Source organism: Bubalus kerabau, chromosome 17 (genome assembly GCF_029407905.1).
Source record: "Bubalus kerabau isolate K-KA32 ecotype Philippines breed swamp buffalo chromosome 17, PCC_UOA_SB_1v2, whole genome shotgun sequence".
Classification (NCBI taxonomy): domain Eukaryota; kingdom Metazoa; phylum Chordata; class Mammalia; order Artiodactyla; family Bovidae; genus Bubalus; species Bubalus kerabau.
The window spans coordinates 50218299-50236207 of record NC_073640.1 but is presented as its reverse complement, the minus strand read 5'-3'; the positions used below and the strand labels follow the sequence as shown (position 1 = coordinate 50236207).

At 36.2% G+C, this 17909-nt stretch overlaps 1 protein-coding gene across 3 annotated transcripts in view; it reads right to left on the bottom strand.

The window, feature by feature from the left end:
* Positions 1 to 4570: 4570 nt before the first annotated feature.
* Positions 4571 to 17909, bottom strand: part of LOC129631965 (zinc finger protein 260) — a 49104-nt gene continuing 35765 nt past the window's right edge. The window contains exons 1-2 of one of the 3 annotated variants that reach the window (XM_055553343.1): positions 10680 to 10737; positions 4571 to 7555 (exon numbers count right to left, since the gene is read on the bottom strand). In XM_055553343.1, coding sequence (XP_055409318.1) covers positions 5812 to 7050 — 1239 coding nt within the window. In that variant the 5' untranslated portion in view covers positions 7051 to 7555; positions 10680 to 10737 and the 3' untranslated portion in view covers positions 4571 to 5811. Of the gene's footprint in view, positions 7556 to 10679; positions 10738 to 17909 lie in introns of those variants that run through there. The other 2 variants (XM_055553344.1, XM_055553342.1) reach the window with 2 other exon arrangements.

Below are 17909 nucleotides of genomic sequence, written 5' to 3'. Positions count from 1 at the left end.
GATGAGCAGAAGCTGACAGACATTTAAAGGGAGTCGGGGCACCACTGTGGACACTAGTGGAATGTGGAGCTCTAGAGGCCCCTCTTTGCAGGAATCTAGTATATATCCATGAAGGGCTTTGGCCTAACAGCTGTCCTAACAGCTCCCGGTAGTTGGGTGGGACAAAGGTCAGGGTACTGTCTTGCTAGATGACTGGCTGTATGAGGCCCCCAGTGTGCATGTGAAGGGCTTTAGAGAGGGTATAATTTTAAAAAATAGATGAGTGAACAGGAAGCATTACTCACTGCCATTCCCCAGGTTTTTGTTCTGTTAACTCAATGGATATGGCCAAAACCCTGTGGAGTCAATAATTTATTAACATCACCTTGCTTGCATCTTCATGAGACCACTGCTCCACTACAAACCCTTGCTGCTTGGGGCATCCTTTTGGACTGCTAATAAAAATGTATAGTTTGCATCCAAGAGTCTCTGAATTGGGTCATTATACCATATTAGTTTAATTAACCTCAAGGTCTTGCTTTGCCCCAGTGCCAATAGTTCTATGATAATTCTGTCTTTACTTGACCAAACTTTGAACCTTCTTCTAGATCTATCTTGTGCATTATTATGAACTCTAGATTTAGTAGGAACTCTGCTAAAGTCAGTTGAACTAGCTGCTGCTGCTAAGTCATTTCAGTTATGTCTGACTCTTTTCAACGCTATGGACTCTAGCCTACCAGGCTCCTGTCCATGGAATTCTTCAGGTAAGAATATTGGAGTGGGTTGCTATTTTTTCATTTGAACTAGAACTCTAGTAAACGCAAAAAACATATATAGAAAAAGTAGGTTAACAGTATATAAACAGAAAATCCACAGAAACCAGATTGACAACATTTGGCATTTCCTTGGTTATTTGTGAGGATGAGCTTTTCAAATGTTAGTTGTCCATCTAGTTTCCTCTTCTGTGGCTTTTTCTATTTTTACACTGTTCTGATGGAAGTGGCCTTGTCTTACGGCAATGCAGGAGACCCCAGTTTTATCCCTGGGTCACAAAGATCCCCTGGAGAAGGGATAGGCTACCCACTCCAGTATTGTTGGGCCTCCCCTGTGGCTCAGCTGGTAAAAAATCTGCCTGCAATGTGGGAGACCTGGGTTCAATCCCTGAGTTGGGAAGATCCCCTGGAGAAGGGAAGAGCTACCCACTCCAGCATTCTGACCTGGAGAATTCCTCAGACTGTATAGTCCATGGGGTCACAAAGAGTGGGACACAACTGAGTGACTTTCACCTCCACTTGTCTTACTGTATCTGGGAGCTCGCAGTTAAACATCTGACAAGGTTACCTCACATTTAACTGGCTAGGGTAGAAATAAGCAGGAAGGGGACTGTCTTAGTTTGGGCTACTATAACAAAACACCATAGACTGAGTAGCTTAAACAACAATTTATTTCTCACAGTTATAGAGGCTGAGAAGCCCCAATAGCAAGTGCTGGCAGATTTGGAAAAGGTCCATTTCCTGGATTGTAGACAGCTGGTGTCTCACTTGGCTCACATGGCCTTTTCTTGGTATACACACAATGCCACATTCCTTATGAGGGCATTACTCCCACAAGGACTGTACCATCCTCTTGACCTCATATAAACATAATTAATTTCCTAAGGCCCTATCTCCAAATACCATCACACTAGGCACTAGGGCTTCAGCACATGAATTCTGGGCTGGGCTGTGGTTCCTTATTTAACTCAACTAACAAAAATCTTTAATGGTATTATGCAGGGATGGGCTTTACTTTGTTCTGAATTCTCATGCTAAAGGATGAGAATCGCAATTTGAACCTATGCAAAGGCTTACTATGTTTGGGGACAGGAAGATAGTATCATAAATGTCATTTCTCCCCAAATGTATACACTTAAGGCAATTCTAATTAGAGTATCAAAGCGTTTTTATAATTTGAGAAGACCTACCTTCATTTATAGAGAAAGAAAACGAAGATTAGCCAATAAAAGTGGACAACAGCAAGGAGTGGGGGACTTACAGTAACAAAATACAATAAGGCTAGTGTTAACATTATCCATTAATGTTAGTATAGGAATAGAAAAGTAGATGAATGAAGCAAGAGAATATAAATAAGTCTTGGTGTAAATCAAAATATAAGCCAGTTAAAGTAGAATAAAGAAAAGATCATTTGGGTAAAGAATTACATAGCAGAGTTTTAGTTGAATAGGAAAAGTATGGTATCAAAGTAATAAAAGGCCGTTCCCACTGACCCATCCCTGGAAAGATGACTTTAGATTTGTTTTTCTAGTTTACTTGAAGAAAATACTGGAAATCTCTCATTTGTGGCCTGTACCTGGATGGGATGAACTGTGAACTGGCATGTAGACACTGACTGCCTATATAACTAAGGCATCGTAAGTCTTGGGAAACCAAGGTAGTAACTTCCCTGTGCTTAAGTGGTTATCCGTGTTACAAGTGAGTGTGCCCCATTTAATGGTGGCACACCATGCAGATGCCCTGCTTGATGAATGTGCTGGATGAGAATGTTAGTCTCCCAGTGCTGAGGTGAACCACACCCATTCTGACCTTGTCTCCTCTGTGCAGTGCTGGGGCAGTGGAAGCTGTGCTTGCTTGAGCACTTGCAAGACTTTCTGATGAACATGCTGTAAAGATATTTTCTTGTTAGGACAAAGCTAATAATAAACCTAATGCTACGTTTATTCTGTTATCTCTTCCTCTTTCTGATTGCCAGTTCAAATCTGTGATGGCTTCTGGTGGACATGCAGGTGTCAGAGCTGTTTGACCCTAAACTGACTGCTGGATTATTTTAACAAACTGTGCTTGTACAACTGGCAACCCATCTGGAAGAAAAAAATATAAACCTTCATAAATGACATTAAAAATTCAATTCTAAAAGGGTTAAACATTAATATATCACAAAAAGGAAATAGACAACTTGAAAGAAAACCTAAGAAATAACATATATAATGTAGAGATTAAAGTATCTTTACAACTGACCCATGTATATCCTAATATCTAATGTGGAAAAAGGTCTTCAAAACTGACAAAAAGATAAATAATCCTATAGGAATATAGGCTAACAATATGAAGGTTTACAAAGAAGCAAATCTAGGAACAGGTGAGGTTTATACTCATCAGACAGACATGAATTTTAGTATAATACCACCTATTGTACAGCTGGAGGAAACTTGTTTTGAAAATAACTGATAGCATCTACTAAAATTTGAAAATAGCACATATCCTTTGATCTAGCAGTCTCTTGCCTATAATCTATCCCCTGGAAATAAGAATACCTAAAATGTAAGGGCCACTTGTAAGGGTGTTTACTTGTGTTGTCTGTCATGGTAAATAACTAGTAACAAGTTGAATCGGCAGGGAGGATGGCCGAATAAATACACAGTACACAATATCATAGAATACCATGCAGCATTTGCTTATCTTACTCTCCCTGACCATTATAATCATTCTTGTTGCTGGGCCATGGCACTGGCCAACTATATGCACCAAATGGTAATCCTAGTTTGGTCTGGAGTTCCTAGTTGCTCTGTGACTTCAAAGATGTACCAGCACAAGGGTGTAATACTTAAGGAATGTCAGAGAATGTTTAATGAAAAATGGAAGAAAAGAGGATATTTAGATTCGTAGATACACATATATGTTACTTGGATACATTACCTCATAAAGTCAACCTATGGCATTTATAATCTTAAAACCAAATTTCAAAAATGCCAGTAACAAGCAGTGCAGTGCTATAGTTACATTAGCATAGTATTTTTCTGAGTTTAAGAGAAATCAATATATTTGAAAGGAGCCTAAGGTTTAAATGTTACACACTCAACTTTTATCACTATTCAAAAAGAGCATTAACTGTTTCTATATATCAAGTTATTGTGGGAAAGAATAAAAAATCCTCAAAAAGATTTGCTTTTAATAAGAGAATTCTCTTTAGGTCTGAGATCTCATCAGTTCCATTCTCTCCAAGGAAACAAATTAGAAGTGGGGTGGGAGAGTTGACTGTGTCTGGCAAATTAGAGAAAATAACTAGTTTGAGTTAAAAACTGAAGCTGAAATGCAACAGTTGTTTTACTTGGTGTCATACACACACAAAAAAAAGTAACATGTTTTCTTCATTTTTAAAATGTCTAATTTCTAATACCAGAACTGGTTATGTGGCTTATTAAAATTTCTGATAAATGTTTCTTAAAAACTAATTATTTCTAACAAGTCTGTGCATGTATTATAAAGTAATATGATCCTTAATGTGCTTCAGTCACCTGTTGCAAAATCATCTCAGAGACCACAGAGATTAGTGATATGACATTTGAGAGTAATTTAAATAAATGGATTTAAGTTACCATTAAAATTTTAAATTTTATTTCATATTTTAAAGATATTATTTCAGAAATATTTTTTTTGCAAAATATCTGCATCTAATTGGAAATGTAAGTCCATTATAACATGTATTCCATGTAGTCTCTCTACTCCTATCCCTATCTTTTTTAATTTTCAGAAGTTTAAAAGAAACAGCATAAATAGAATAAACTCATATATTATTACAATCCAGAATCAACTAATGTTTTCTTATATTTATTTGGAATCTTTTTAAATGAGATAGATATTTAGATACAAAACTGAAGTATTGTTCAACCACCATGATTGGCCCCATTTCCCTTGTACTCTCTTTCTTTCTAGAGACAACCACTTTTGGGAATTGAGTGTGTATCCCTCCAATCCATTCTTCATAGTTTTACATAAAAATGTTTACCCATAACCAATGGTTTAATACTAGTGTTGGTTAGTGTTGATTTAATTCAAACTCACACAGGTATAGTTATAATATATTCATCACTTCATTTTCACTCTACATGATTTTCAAATCTTTCTCTTAATACATATAGATTTAATTTGTTAACTGCTAGAGAATATTCTACAGGGTAAACTACATCACATTTTATCAGCCATTTCCAAAGTGACAGATATTTGTTTCTAATTTTTTGCTATATTAATATAACTCATGCTGCAATGAACATTAAAGATACAGGACTCCCTGGGTACATGTATCAGTTTCTTCACTATATGTATATATACTCAAGAGTGGGTATTCTGGAATGTGTTTTTAAAATTCTTTCCTACTCAAAAGTTTGAAAAAAAAAATTCTCCTACAAAACCCTTTTATTAAGTTTTGATCTTTTGAGTTCTAGTCTTCAATACTTTTGAGTTTTTTTAATAAATACTTTATAATGTATGACAACAGCAAAGATCTAATTTTTCCACATGAAGAATCAATTACCCTGAGACCATTTTTTTAATTATCCAGATTTTTCTACCAATTTGAGATGACCACCTCTATGAACTGCCAATTCCCCTTATAAACATGCATGTATTTCTGGATATAATATCCTGTCACAATCTTTATTTTCTATTACTGTATCAAGAGCAAGTAATTTTGATGGTTATACATGTAGTAAAACATTCAACAACAAAATGACAATTTTGTCTTTGTTTCACATCTTCACACCTTGTATATCTTTGTCTGAATATATCAGGTAGGCCTTCTAGAACCATGTTGATTAGTGTCCATGACTGGATCCTTAATGAGAATGCTCCTAAAAGTCCAGCATGAACATGTTTGCTGTGGGGGTATTGGCTTTCATCATAGTATAATAGTTATTAAATTCTCAGTGTATTACATTTTGAGTTGTTGCTGTAGGTTTTTCCATATTGATGTTACTTTACTGTAAAATGAATTTTCTGATATACTGTTTAGTATGATTTCTATTGAAGGTTTTCCTAAATTTAAGACATTCACAGAGCTTTAATGAGTATGAATTCTCTGGTGTCTAATATGATGTGACTTCTGGCTAAAAGCTTTCCCACATTCATTACACTGATAAGGTTTTTCTCCAGTATGGATTCTCATATGCAGAGCAAGAGTTGAGAACTGAGAGAAGGCTTTACCACATTCATTGCAACCATAGGGCTTCTCACCTGTATGGCTTCTCATATGCACAGTAAGAGATGAGCTTTGACAGAAAGCTTTCCCACATATTTTACATTCATAAGGCTTATCACCTGTATGAATTCTCACATGTACAATAAGTGATGTGATTCGGGAGAAGGCTTTTCCACATTTATTACACTCATAGGGTTTCTCTCCTGTATGAATATTGTGATGTTTAATGAGGTACTGCTTCTGCCTAAAGATTGTTCCACATTCATTACACTTATAGGGTTTCTCTCCAATATGAATTTTCTCATGCTCAGTGAGGTTTGATTTGCCACTGAAAGCTTTTCCACATTCCTTACATATATAAGGTTTCTCTCCTGTATGACTTCTCTGGTGTCTAATGAGGCTTGACTTTTGAATGAAAGCTTTCCCACACCCTTTACATTCATAAGGTTTCTCTCCAGTATGAATTCTTTGATGTATAATGAGGTTTTCTTTCTGGCTAAAGGCTTTTCCACACTCATTACATTTAAAGGGTTTCTTTCCACTATGGATATTCTGATGTTTGACGAGGTATTGCTTCTGACTGAAGGCTCTTCCACATTGGTTACATTCAAAGGGTTTCTCTCCTGTATGAATTTTCTCATGCTCAGAGAGATATGATTTGCCACTGAAGGCTTTGCCACATTCCTTACATGCATAGGGTTTGTTTCCAGTATGATTTCTCTGTTGCTTAATAAGGCTTGACATCTGAATAGAAGCTTTCCCACATTCATAAGTTTTCTCTCCAGTATGATGTTTTTGATGAGTAAGCAAGTTTCCTTTCTGGCTAAAGGCTTTCCCACATTTATTACATTGATATGATTTCTTTCCTGTATGACTTCTCAAATGTAGAGTAAGGGATGAGACTCGAGAGAACACTTTACCACATTCAGTACATTCATGTGATTTCTCTGCAGTATGCATTTTCTTATGCTCTGTGAGGTTTTGCTTCAGACTAAATGTTTTTCCACATTCATTACATTCATATAGTTTCTCTTCAGTATGAATTTGATCACGCTGAAGGAGATCTGATTCAGGCCGAAGGCTTTCCAACATTCTTATCATGCACAGGTATTTTCTCCAACAAGAATTCCTTAGTATCTCTTGACATGTGACATGGATGAAAGCTTTCCCAAGTTCAATATATGCAGATGGTTTCTCTCCAATAATAATTCTCAGATATCTAACAAAGTTGAATTTATGATGAAAGACTTTTCACACTGGTTATCCTGAGGTCATATGATTATAAATTGGGATGAAATGTAGCATCCTCATTATATTCATAATGGTTCTTTCTTAGATAGCTTCTCTCATGTTTAAGTGCAAGTTATGTCCAAATTTTGAAATTGAGTCCCATACATAGAGTAATAGTCTTAAAGAATCAATATCTGTGCTCAGAGGAAATACTTCTCTGAGTTTTTCTTTAGCTGTATTTTATGAAGTTGTCTGAGTTTTTTAGTTGTATTTTCTGAGTTTTTCTTTAGCTCTATTTTCACAAAGAAGGATGCAACTTAACTCAAAGGTCTTTCCTGTTGTATCTTTATTTATTTATAAATTTCCCAGGCCTTTTCTGAAAGGGAGTACAAAAAAAACATCATTGAAAAGAGTAACTAACTGTAAAATATTTAATGCCTGGCATGTAGTGAACATCTAATAAGGCAGCTATCATCATCATCATCAGTATCACACTTGTGAACTTCTCCACTATTTTTAATAAAATTTCAGAAATGTGCAATTTAGGGACTTCTCTTGTGGTCCAGTTGTTAACAGTCCACCCTGCCAATGGACATGGGTTTGATGCCTGGAGCAACTAAGCCCACAAGCCACAACTACTGAGCCCACATGCTGCTACTACTGAAGCCCAAGTGCCTAAAGTCCATGCTCCGCAGCAGGAGAGGCCACTGCAGTAAAAGGCCTACTCATTGCAATGAAGAGTGTCACCCACTCACTGCAACTAGAGAAAGCCCCAGTGCAGCCAAAAGAATAAAAAACAGTGCAATTTAAAAATAGACTTTTAATTTCAAACCTAACCTAACAGTATAAAAGAAAGCTCAAATACAAATGACACCCATGGGTGCATTAGCTTAAACTAGTTTTAAATTAAACAATGTATACTTTATAAATTAGTAAAATAAGGCAAAACATAAAGAACAGGTGACAGGATGAAAGACAAAACATAACACTGCAAAGTGTAGGATGAAGGGATAAAAAATGAATAGGAGTATTATTAAAGGGATGTGTGGTTAAATAAGATATTTATTTCTACATCTTCTTGAAGCTCCATTAAAATGACAATAAGGAGATGAAGGGCATTACTCATAAAAACTGAAAGGCTGAGGAAACAACAATGGATGAAAGTATTAGGAAATTTTGAAAGGAAAGCGAATAAAGGACTAAATTAACCACAAAACTTAAATAAAATGCTAGTAGATAAGGATGCCACTTAGATGCAAGGTAATTTGTGACACAGCTGTTGACAAAAAGGCTGTATAACTTTATGGACAGATTGGTTAAGAACTGAAAGTGGCTTATAAAATTATTATATAAGGAGAAGCTGATGCACCCAACTCTCCTAACTGGAAGAAATAGGAATTTATTATCCAGAAAAGTGTAACTGAGAAACTCCAAATTTAGTTTTGACACAGAAAGTAGATGAGAGTGCCATACTGAAAGAGGGTGATAAGTAAAAGTTTATATATAGTATAGAATCCCAACTTCTTTCTACTGCTAGACTACAGGAATGCTGGTAGTTGCCAGGTGTCAGATATGGAAGGTTCTTGTCTGAAAAAATGAGAAAATCATGAGAAGCCCGATAGATCCTGACATCTGCAGTCATAGAAAATAAATACTTGTATATCCAACTGAGTGTGTACAGTGAAGCTCACCATTTTAACAGACCTACTCATGGACACTGATTATAATCATCACAGAAAATATGAAAAATGAATGCAGGAAATTTTCTGAGCCCCATCTTCTTATTAGCATGTTGATAATGATTAAAATTTACTGCATTTAAAATAGGTAAAACAGCTATATGAAATGAAATGGCAATTGCAGAATAAGCTGCAATTCAGAATAAGCACCAATAGACACAGTCAAATGAGTTTAAAGTGGCTGTCTACATGAAGCAAGAACAGTGGGTAAGGAAGAATGGAGTAAGCATAGTTATAATCCTATTTGACTTCTAAAAGCTCCAATTTGTTATACCTACAGAGATTCCTTGAAGACTTGGGCCTTTTAACTTGAATCAATCTATAAATAATTATATAATAACTATAGACAGTGCTTTTTTACCTTACAACTGAGTTTCACATGGGCTAAACAGCAAAGTACATATACATTTAATGGGAAAGGGGAAAAAAAGAAAATATGCCAGAAAATAGCCATCTTTGCTTCCAAATCTGATTTTGATTTCCATTTTGATTACTGATACTATCACTTCTGGATACTGAAACTGTCATTGCTATCAAATTTCAGTTTTCATTTATTTTTCTTTCATTATGCCTGATATTCTGGTACCCAAGCTCTTTTTTGTCAATGACTCTTTTCTTGGCCTCTCTAAGTCCTTTCTTTTATAACTGTTTTCCACCCACTCTCTGGAAACCTTTGACATTATTCTGAATTATCCATCTCAAACTTTTATCCTCATTTTCATATAAATCATTTTAAGAACTGACTAGTAATATGCTGCCTCTCTTACCAATGCTGTAATTTCCATAATTAGAAAAAAATAACCTCAACACTCACTGCATACCATAAGCAAAAATTCACTCAAAATGAATTACAGACCACAGCATGAGCATTAAAACTATTAATAAGAAATATAAAAGAAAAAATGGTAGACTTCATCAAAACTAAAAACTAATTAATGCCCTTTAAAAAACACAGTTAAGAAAACAAAAACAAAAGCCATAGACTGGGAGGAACTAATAAAGGGCTTCTCTCCAAAATATATAGAACCGCTGAAACTCAATAATAAAAAGATAAAAACAATTTATTTTTTAAAATGGGAGAAAAACTAGAATAGACTTAAAACATGAATGGCTAGAGAATCCCATGGACAGAGGACCCTGGCAGGCTGTACTCCATAGGGTCACACAGAGTCGGAAATGACTGAAGCAACTCAGCATGCACCCTCGAATTTACAATGTAGTGAATTTATATTTCAATGTAGTGAAAAACACAAACCTAAGAGAGTATATGTTAATACATAAGATCCAAGTTACTTTGTATCTGAGATGGGAGATACAAGGATTAGAGAGATTGGGCTAGAAGTAAGAGACAGTTCAATAAAAATGAAGTTCAAGATTGAACAGTGGATAAGATTTTGATAAATGGATCAATGCACAAAGGCAAAGATGCCAAGAATTTCATACACACGACAGGGGCAATAAGAAGGGTACAACTCTTACTATTTAAAGCTGGAATAATAATCACAACTTGATGAAGGGAAGAGGGAGACTGAAAATATATACATTGTAAAGTGTATAAAATATATATATCACTCCTGGTAGTAAATAGATATTGTCTAAAATCAAGGATGAAGACTAAGAAAATTATGAATATAAAGGCAAACACAAGAAAGAAAAAAAATAAACTTCCCAAATGTTCAGGAAGATATATATTCACAACAAATAAAGATCCTACAGCAAAAGATAAAAGAGGAGGCAGAATTTAAAACAGTAGGGAATTACCTAGCGGTCCAGTGGTTAGGACTCTGTGCTTTCACTACTGAGGGCATGGGTTCAATTCCTTGTCAGGGAACCAAGATCCCACAAGCCATGACGTGTGGCAAAAAAAAAAAAAAAAAGAATTTAAAATAGTACAGAAAGTTAAATCAGAATAAATACCAAACATACTGTTCCTGTCAACAAATGCAAATAGAATAATAATAACTATTAAAGAACTATGATAGGCTCATATAGGAAATTCTCAGGCCTCAAGCCAGACCTCCTGAATCTAAAAAAGCTGTGGGTAGGGCCCAGCAGTCTGTATTTAACAACCCCTTCAGGTGATTTTTTTTTTCTAAGATTTATTATATACTTATTTATTTTATTCTTTGGCTGAGCTTAGTTTTGATCACTTTGCCCAGGCTTTCTCTGGTTTGGCTAAGTGGGGGCTACTCTCTAGTTGCAGCGCATGAGCTTCTCATTGTGGTGGTTTCTCTTGTTGCAGAGCACAGGCTCTAGCTTACAGGCTCAGTAGTTGTGGCTCACAGGCTTAGCTGCTCTGTGGCATGTGGGATCTTCCGGGAGCAGGGACTGAACCCATGTCCCCTGCGTTGGCAGGCAGATTCTTAACCACTGGACCACCAGGGAAGCCTTCTCCAGGTGATTTTGATGCATGCTAAAGTTTAACAACTGATATAGCTGCTGCTGCTGCTGCTGCTAAGTCGCTTCAGTCGTGTCCAACTCTGTGACCCCATAGACGGCAGCCCACCAGGCTCCTCCCATGGGATTTTCCAGGCAAGAGTACTGGAGTGGGTTGCCATTGCCTTCTCCAACTGATACAGCAAATCCCCCCTAAACTGTATATAAGATATGCTTCTAAAATAATATATCAGAAATGCTGAAAATAAAGACTAAAAATAATCATGAATATATAAACTATAGAAATCCAAGATACAAAAACATTAGCAACTGAGAAGACTACCTCTCTCAACCTAGGAGATCAAATCCATGAAATATGAGAATATATATGAAATGGAAACATGAAATAAAAATATGTACTAATTTATAATATAGAATTAACTAGTTTATTCTGTATTTTGAAAATACTGAAACATCTTTTAAAATGCTCAGAGGACATTCTCAAAATAAGTCCACATAGTAGGCCTATAAAGCTTCAAATATTCCACAAAGTAGAAAAGGACAGATAAAATACCCTAAAAAAAAAGTCATAAACAAATTAAAAATTTTCACTTGTAAATTTCAAAATCTACTGGCTTGAACAAACTATTTGGTCAAAGAGGAAATTAAAATATATCACATAATATTCAGAGTATTATTCAGAACACAATGTGTATCAGAACCCACTTGAAAAAAATTCTTGGAGAGTTTTAACATAAATGGTTACATCATTTTAAAAAGAATAATAATAAATATTCAAACTAAGGAATTACAATAAGGAAAAGTAAAAGAAAAACAAAAATTAGAAAAGAGAGAAATTGATTATTACAAACAAAACTACAAGTAATAATAGATTCATGAGTAAGAATAAAAGCAAAATTAAAAAATAAAAAAATGATTATTTGAAAACAAGAATTATAGAGACTATTTTGTTCAATTCTATGCAAATAAACTTGTAAATCTAGCAAATATAACCTCTGAGAACTTAGACCAGAAAAGAAAATTTAAACAGAAAAGTAAACACAGAAAAAAATAGAGGTGATCATTCTCTCATTTTATCACCCCAAAGTCCAAAGTATGTGTGGTTTAAGGTGTGAATTTTACTAAACTTTTAACAAAGTACAATAATATTTGCAGAAGTATGAGGTACAACAGATTAGAACTAAGTTCTATATAACTAGTAAGTCAAAAGAAAATACAGAAATTACATTCTCTTGGTAATTAAAGCCCCCCTTGTATTTTTACAGGGATTATATCAACATCCTTCACAGATACTTAACCAGAACTGAATTTTTTATACTGTAAAATGACAGTCCTGAACTGAACTAGGCAACATTATCTGAATACCAGGCAAACTGGTCCTTTCAACAGCATTTATCTTGTGCTTTAAAAAGTATTTTAAAATATAAATCAAAATGCTCTAATACCAAGTGTACTAACTTTGTGCTATAATGCCTAAGCTGAGTAGTTGCAACAGAGATCTTATGGATTACAAAGCCTAAAAAACTTTCTATCTGGCCCTTTACAAAAAAATGTATTGATGCTCTTCTACCCTAGAGTGGTGATTCCTCTCTCCTGTACCAGGCTGGAACCAGGATACATTGTTAATCCAGCTTTAACGACAAGTAAATGATAAAGAGAGAACCTGGAAGAAGTCTGGATCTTAAAGTACCACAAAGACCATGCAGATTTTGACTACTCATCACATAAAGAAATAAGCCAATAAATCAATTCTTACATTCCTTAAACCAGCACATTCGGGTGTTTATTATAGTCACTTAGCTTTAAACTCCCAAATATGCTGGTTTACCATTTAGCTTTGGTTTACCACTTAGTTTTACTATATAGGGGCTTCCCTGATAGCTCAGTTGGTAAAGAATCTGCCTGCAATGCAGGAGACCCTGGTTCTATTCCTGGATCAGGAAGATCCACTGGAGAAGGAATAGGCTACCCACTCCAGTATTCTTTTGAGTTTCCCTTATGGCTCAGCTGGTAAAGAATCCGCCTGCCATGTGGGAGACCTAGGTTCAATCCCTGGGTTGGGAAGATCCCCTGGAGAAGGGAAAGGCTACCCACTCCAGTATTCTGGGCTGGAGTCGGGATCACAACAAGTTGGACATGACTGAGTGACTTTCACTTAGCTTTATTACCATGATTAACACTTTTTAGTCCTGTTTCACTCCCTTACATATCATGTATCTGCAGATACCAATTCAATTCAGGCATTCAAAGTGTTTTCAGATCATAAGAAAATGAATGGACAAGAAAATGACTTTTTACAAAAACACATAGTAGGGTAGAGTTTGCCAACTTCTGCTTTTAACAGGTCACCATTTAAAAAGAATACACTGGGTTTCCCTGGTGGCTCAATGACAAAGAATCCGCCCGCCAATGCAGAAGACACAGCTTCAGTCCCTGGTCCGGGAAGATTCCACATGCCGCAGAGCAACTAATCCTATGTGCCGCAGCTACTGAGCCAATGTGTCCCAATTACTGAAGCCCATGTGCCTAGAACCTGTGCTCCACAAGAGAAGCTACTGCAGTGAGAAGCCCTCACAACACAACGAAGAGTAGCTCTCGCTCACCACAATTAGAGAAAAGCCCACATAGCAATGAAGACCCAGTACAACCAAAAACAAACAAACAAAAAATACACTGAGTTTGCCTGACATTTGAACATTTTGTTATATGTTAACACTCTTTTCTACACAGCAACCACAGTAATCTTGTCACAGGCAAATCATGTCATGCTCTCTCTGGAAAGTCTCCCTGTATAATCATAAAAATATTTAGAAGCATAAAATGTTTATTGTGGCTGCTTCTGAGGAGCAGAAATAGAGAACTGAGAGCCAGGAATAGGAGATATACCTATTGTTTTAATGTCTATCATGTATATGTATTAGATTTTAAAAATAACAGTACAATACAGCACCAATTTCCAGGCCTGCATTATTGTTAAAAAGCAGAAGGTAGACAATATCTGGAGATACACTATGTATAGTATACAGTATAGATATACTCTATAGTATAGAATACAGATATAGTATATATACAGATAGTATACAGATATACTATATAGATATACTTGTATATCTGTGTATAGTATATAGATATATACTTGTATATCTGTATACTATAGATTTACAAAATATACTACGATATTTGGAAGTAAGACAATAAAAAAACAAGGATAAAAGTGTAAAATTCAACTATGAGGTATATTACAATAGAAGGAGAAAGAAATATGATAGTAAAATTTTAAAGAAAATAATCTACATTTGTAGATTTGAAAGATTACAGATCTCTAATCTTTGGCAAGGACTGAATGCTGAAGGAAAGGAGTGTAGACATATAGGGAGAAGTGAAAACTGGAGAATGTTAGTGAGAGGAAGAAGCATGAAATTTAGACTATAGAAGTTATAAAATTGAGGCTGCAAATAAGGTAGAGAGGCTGGCATCCAGAATCAAGGTTAGAGAGAGAACTAGTCCTCCAGAATCTGAGAAAAGAAGAGCATCAAACCAGAAAGAGGATTTAGAAATGGTACCTAGGTTATCTAAAGGATGCCTAGCAATTTTCACTCCAAAAGACAAGAGCTGATAAGAAAATTTCAAAACATTTCAGATGTTGCAAACTCACTGCTGCTGCTGCTAAGTCGCTTCAGTCGTGTCCGACTCTGTGCAACCTCATAGACGGCAGCCCACCAGGCTCCTCCGTCCCTGGGATTCTCCAGGCAAGAACACTGGAGTGGGTTGCCATTTCCTTCTCCAATGCATGAAAGGGAAAAGGGAAAGTGACACGACTCTTAGCGACCCCATGGACTGCAGCCTACTAGACTCCTCTGTCCATGGGATTTTCCAGGCAAGAGTACTGGAGTGGGGTGCCAGTGGAGAAGGCAAACTCACTGAGCCACTGTAATGAGCCTTTACTCCATTCATACCTGCTGGGTTCTCTCTTACCCGGAGAATACCTCCTTTACATTTCTTCCTCTATCATCAGTTGCTCTTCTTGTTTGAACTGGTTACTTTAAAATTTGAAATAATGACATAGGACTTGGATGAAGGTTAAAGCAGCATCTCAGAATTCAGGTTGAGCCCTTAGGACCCTCAGTGGAGTTGAAGGATAAGGAAAGTAAAGCCCCTGGGGATGCACAAAGAAGCTGACTTGTGAAAAAGAACAAAGGAATGATGATTCTTTGGCTTAGAAGCCAGAGCACACACATACACATACATGTGAGCACATGGAAAAAGAGTATTTGTAATTTGCATCTCAGGTCAAACTCATTTTGTCATTTAAAGGCTCCACACATTTCAAAAAATGGGAAACAGAAGGTATCTTATTTTTCAGAATTTAGGTTATACAGAGAAACTATCAGTGAGTTGCTAGAGTTCTCTAGAATCACAACCTGCATACCTTTGAGCAGGTGTCACTTACAAGTGACACTTTGTTCCTGATTGAACAGTCACAGTTTTGAATATCATTTTCCCCCATAACAACACATTTCTCATAAATGTGAAGTCACCAACCTTAAGTGATATGGATAAAATGTAAAGGAAGTGACTCTGAAGTTATTCGTGGCTCAGAGTTCTTAAAATTTTTAGAAGCCTAATATTTTATCCAGGTTATATTACTCTAAGAGAAATTAAGTGTCCTATAATTAAATGGTCATTCAATTCATTGGTTCAGCAAATGTATTTCTCATTTATTATTTGTATTGAAAAGACCACAGTCTTCAATTTGTAATGGGGTGTGACAGATAAAGGAGTCAAACTTGCTCAGAAGCTCTTCCCTTACTCCAACATAGGATGCTTAGTCTGGCTGGATAGTGCCATGAATTGATGAAAATACAGATGGCAGAAAGGATGGAGGCAACACACAGGAAGGAAGAGGTAAGTATGACATTATGGACATGAAGAGTTTGAAGTTCCTATGCAACCTCCAGATGGCATTATCCATTAGACAGTTAGAGAAGCTCAGGACAAGCCTCAAATAGGAATGGTCATTTCATTAGTCCTGTGTCACAGCTGAAGCCATAGTGGAATCTGGTTGCTCCTAAGAGTTCTTAGAAGTGAAAAGGATCAAAGTCGGAAACTCAGGAACACTAATATTTGAGGGACAAACATCACTCACTAATGGAGATTTTTTGCAGGGAGAAGGGACCTTGTTCCTTGGTTTTCACTGGAATTGTAAAAATGAGAGAAGTATTATGGAAGCCAAGGAAACATCAAGAATGAGTCCGTGATAAACACCTGAAAAGGAATGGAGTGAACAGAGAAATCTAATTACTCCATCCCAGGTAAAAATGGAAATGTACAAAACAGGCAAGCAAAAATGTGATTTTTATTCCTGCCCTAGTTGCTACATCCCCTCACAACCATTTTTATTTTCTGTGTAAACTTTAAAAGTTTCTTCATACAACTACAAATATACACTCCTACCCCCACTTACTAAAAAAAAAAAAAAAAAAAGGTAGTATGTTATACCAAACATACACTTTACTTTCTTCATATAACAAAATACATCGCACTTTTTAAATCTATCTAACATATGGTATATACTTCTGCTTGCTCAAGTCTTTTTTTGGGTCTTTCATTAACATTTAAAAATATCTTCATAAAGCTTTTATACTTTTACTGTTTATCCCTAGGTGTTTTATCTGATTTGTTGCTATTGTAAAGAAAGTAGTCTTCTTTTTAACTATTACTGATTATTTTCTGTATGTATCAAAAATATTATTCTATATATGAACTTTTGTACTGTGGTACGTTCTCATTTTATTGAAAAATATGTGATTAAAATACTGGAAGAAATTCTTTTTACAGATAAAAGAAAAATTTGTTTCACCACACTTAAAAAGGTCATTTGGTTTTGGGGGAAACCTGGTAAAATCAGGAGTCAGATTGCCATGCTCACTGACAAATCAGGGAGTCTTAAATTGATTTTCTGACTTGTGCGTCCAAGACTGTGCTTCCCAATTCTGCGCTATCAGCACCAGTGGAAACTACCTCTTAAAGTTGTTCCTTAGCCCAGGACTTCTCAAAGCAGCCTCACCGGAAGTCCTCCAAAGAATTAAGAAAAGTCAATACCTCTGGGGAGTCTAGACATCCAATAACAAGTTTCCCGGAAATCCTTCTCTTTAAAAAAAAGTGCTGATTTTGTTTTCTACTCCACAATGGGTCTGCTTTTATACAAAAAACACTTATCGCTCAACTGCTTAGCCTTTTCCCGTTCTCATCTTTCACAGAAACAGATGTTGCAGAGAAATGCACCCTCTTATTATTTTAAAAACTAGAAAAGTGAGGTTTAAATGGTACTATCCCAGTAAGTTCCCAACGCCACCCACTCTCACGAAGTTGGAACCACACAGGTTGCAACTCTGCAACCCTCTCACTCTCCCTCACACCCTAAGTCACCCACCGACGAACCCGCCCCCGTTGCCTTCTGTACCCCTGCCCCCATCCACAGAAGCTTTGAACACTGCTGCACGTCACAGGAGGCGATTCCTCTCCTTCAGTTTCCCCAGCCCGGTCGTAGGCTCAGCGAAATCTCCCCTACAACCTAGCCGACCGGACTCTAAG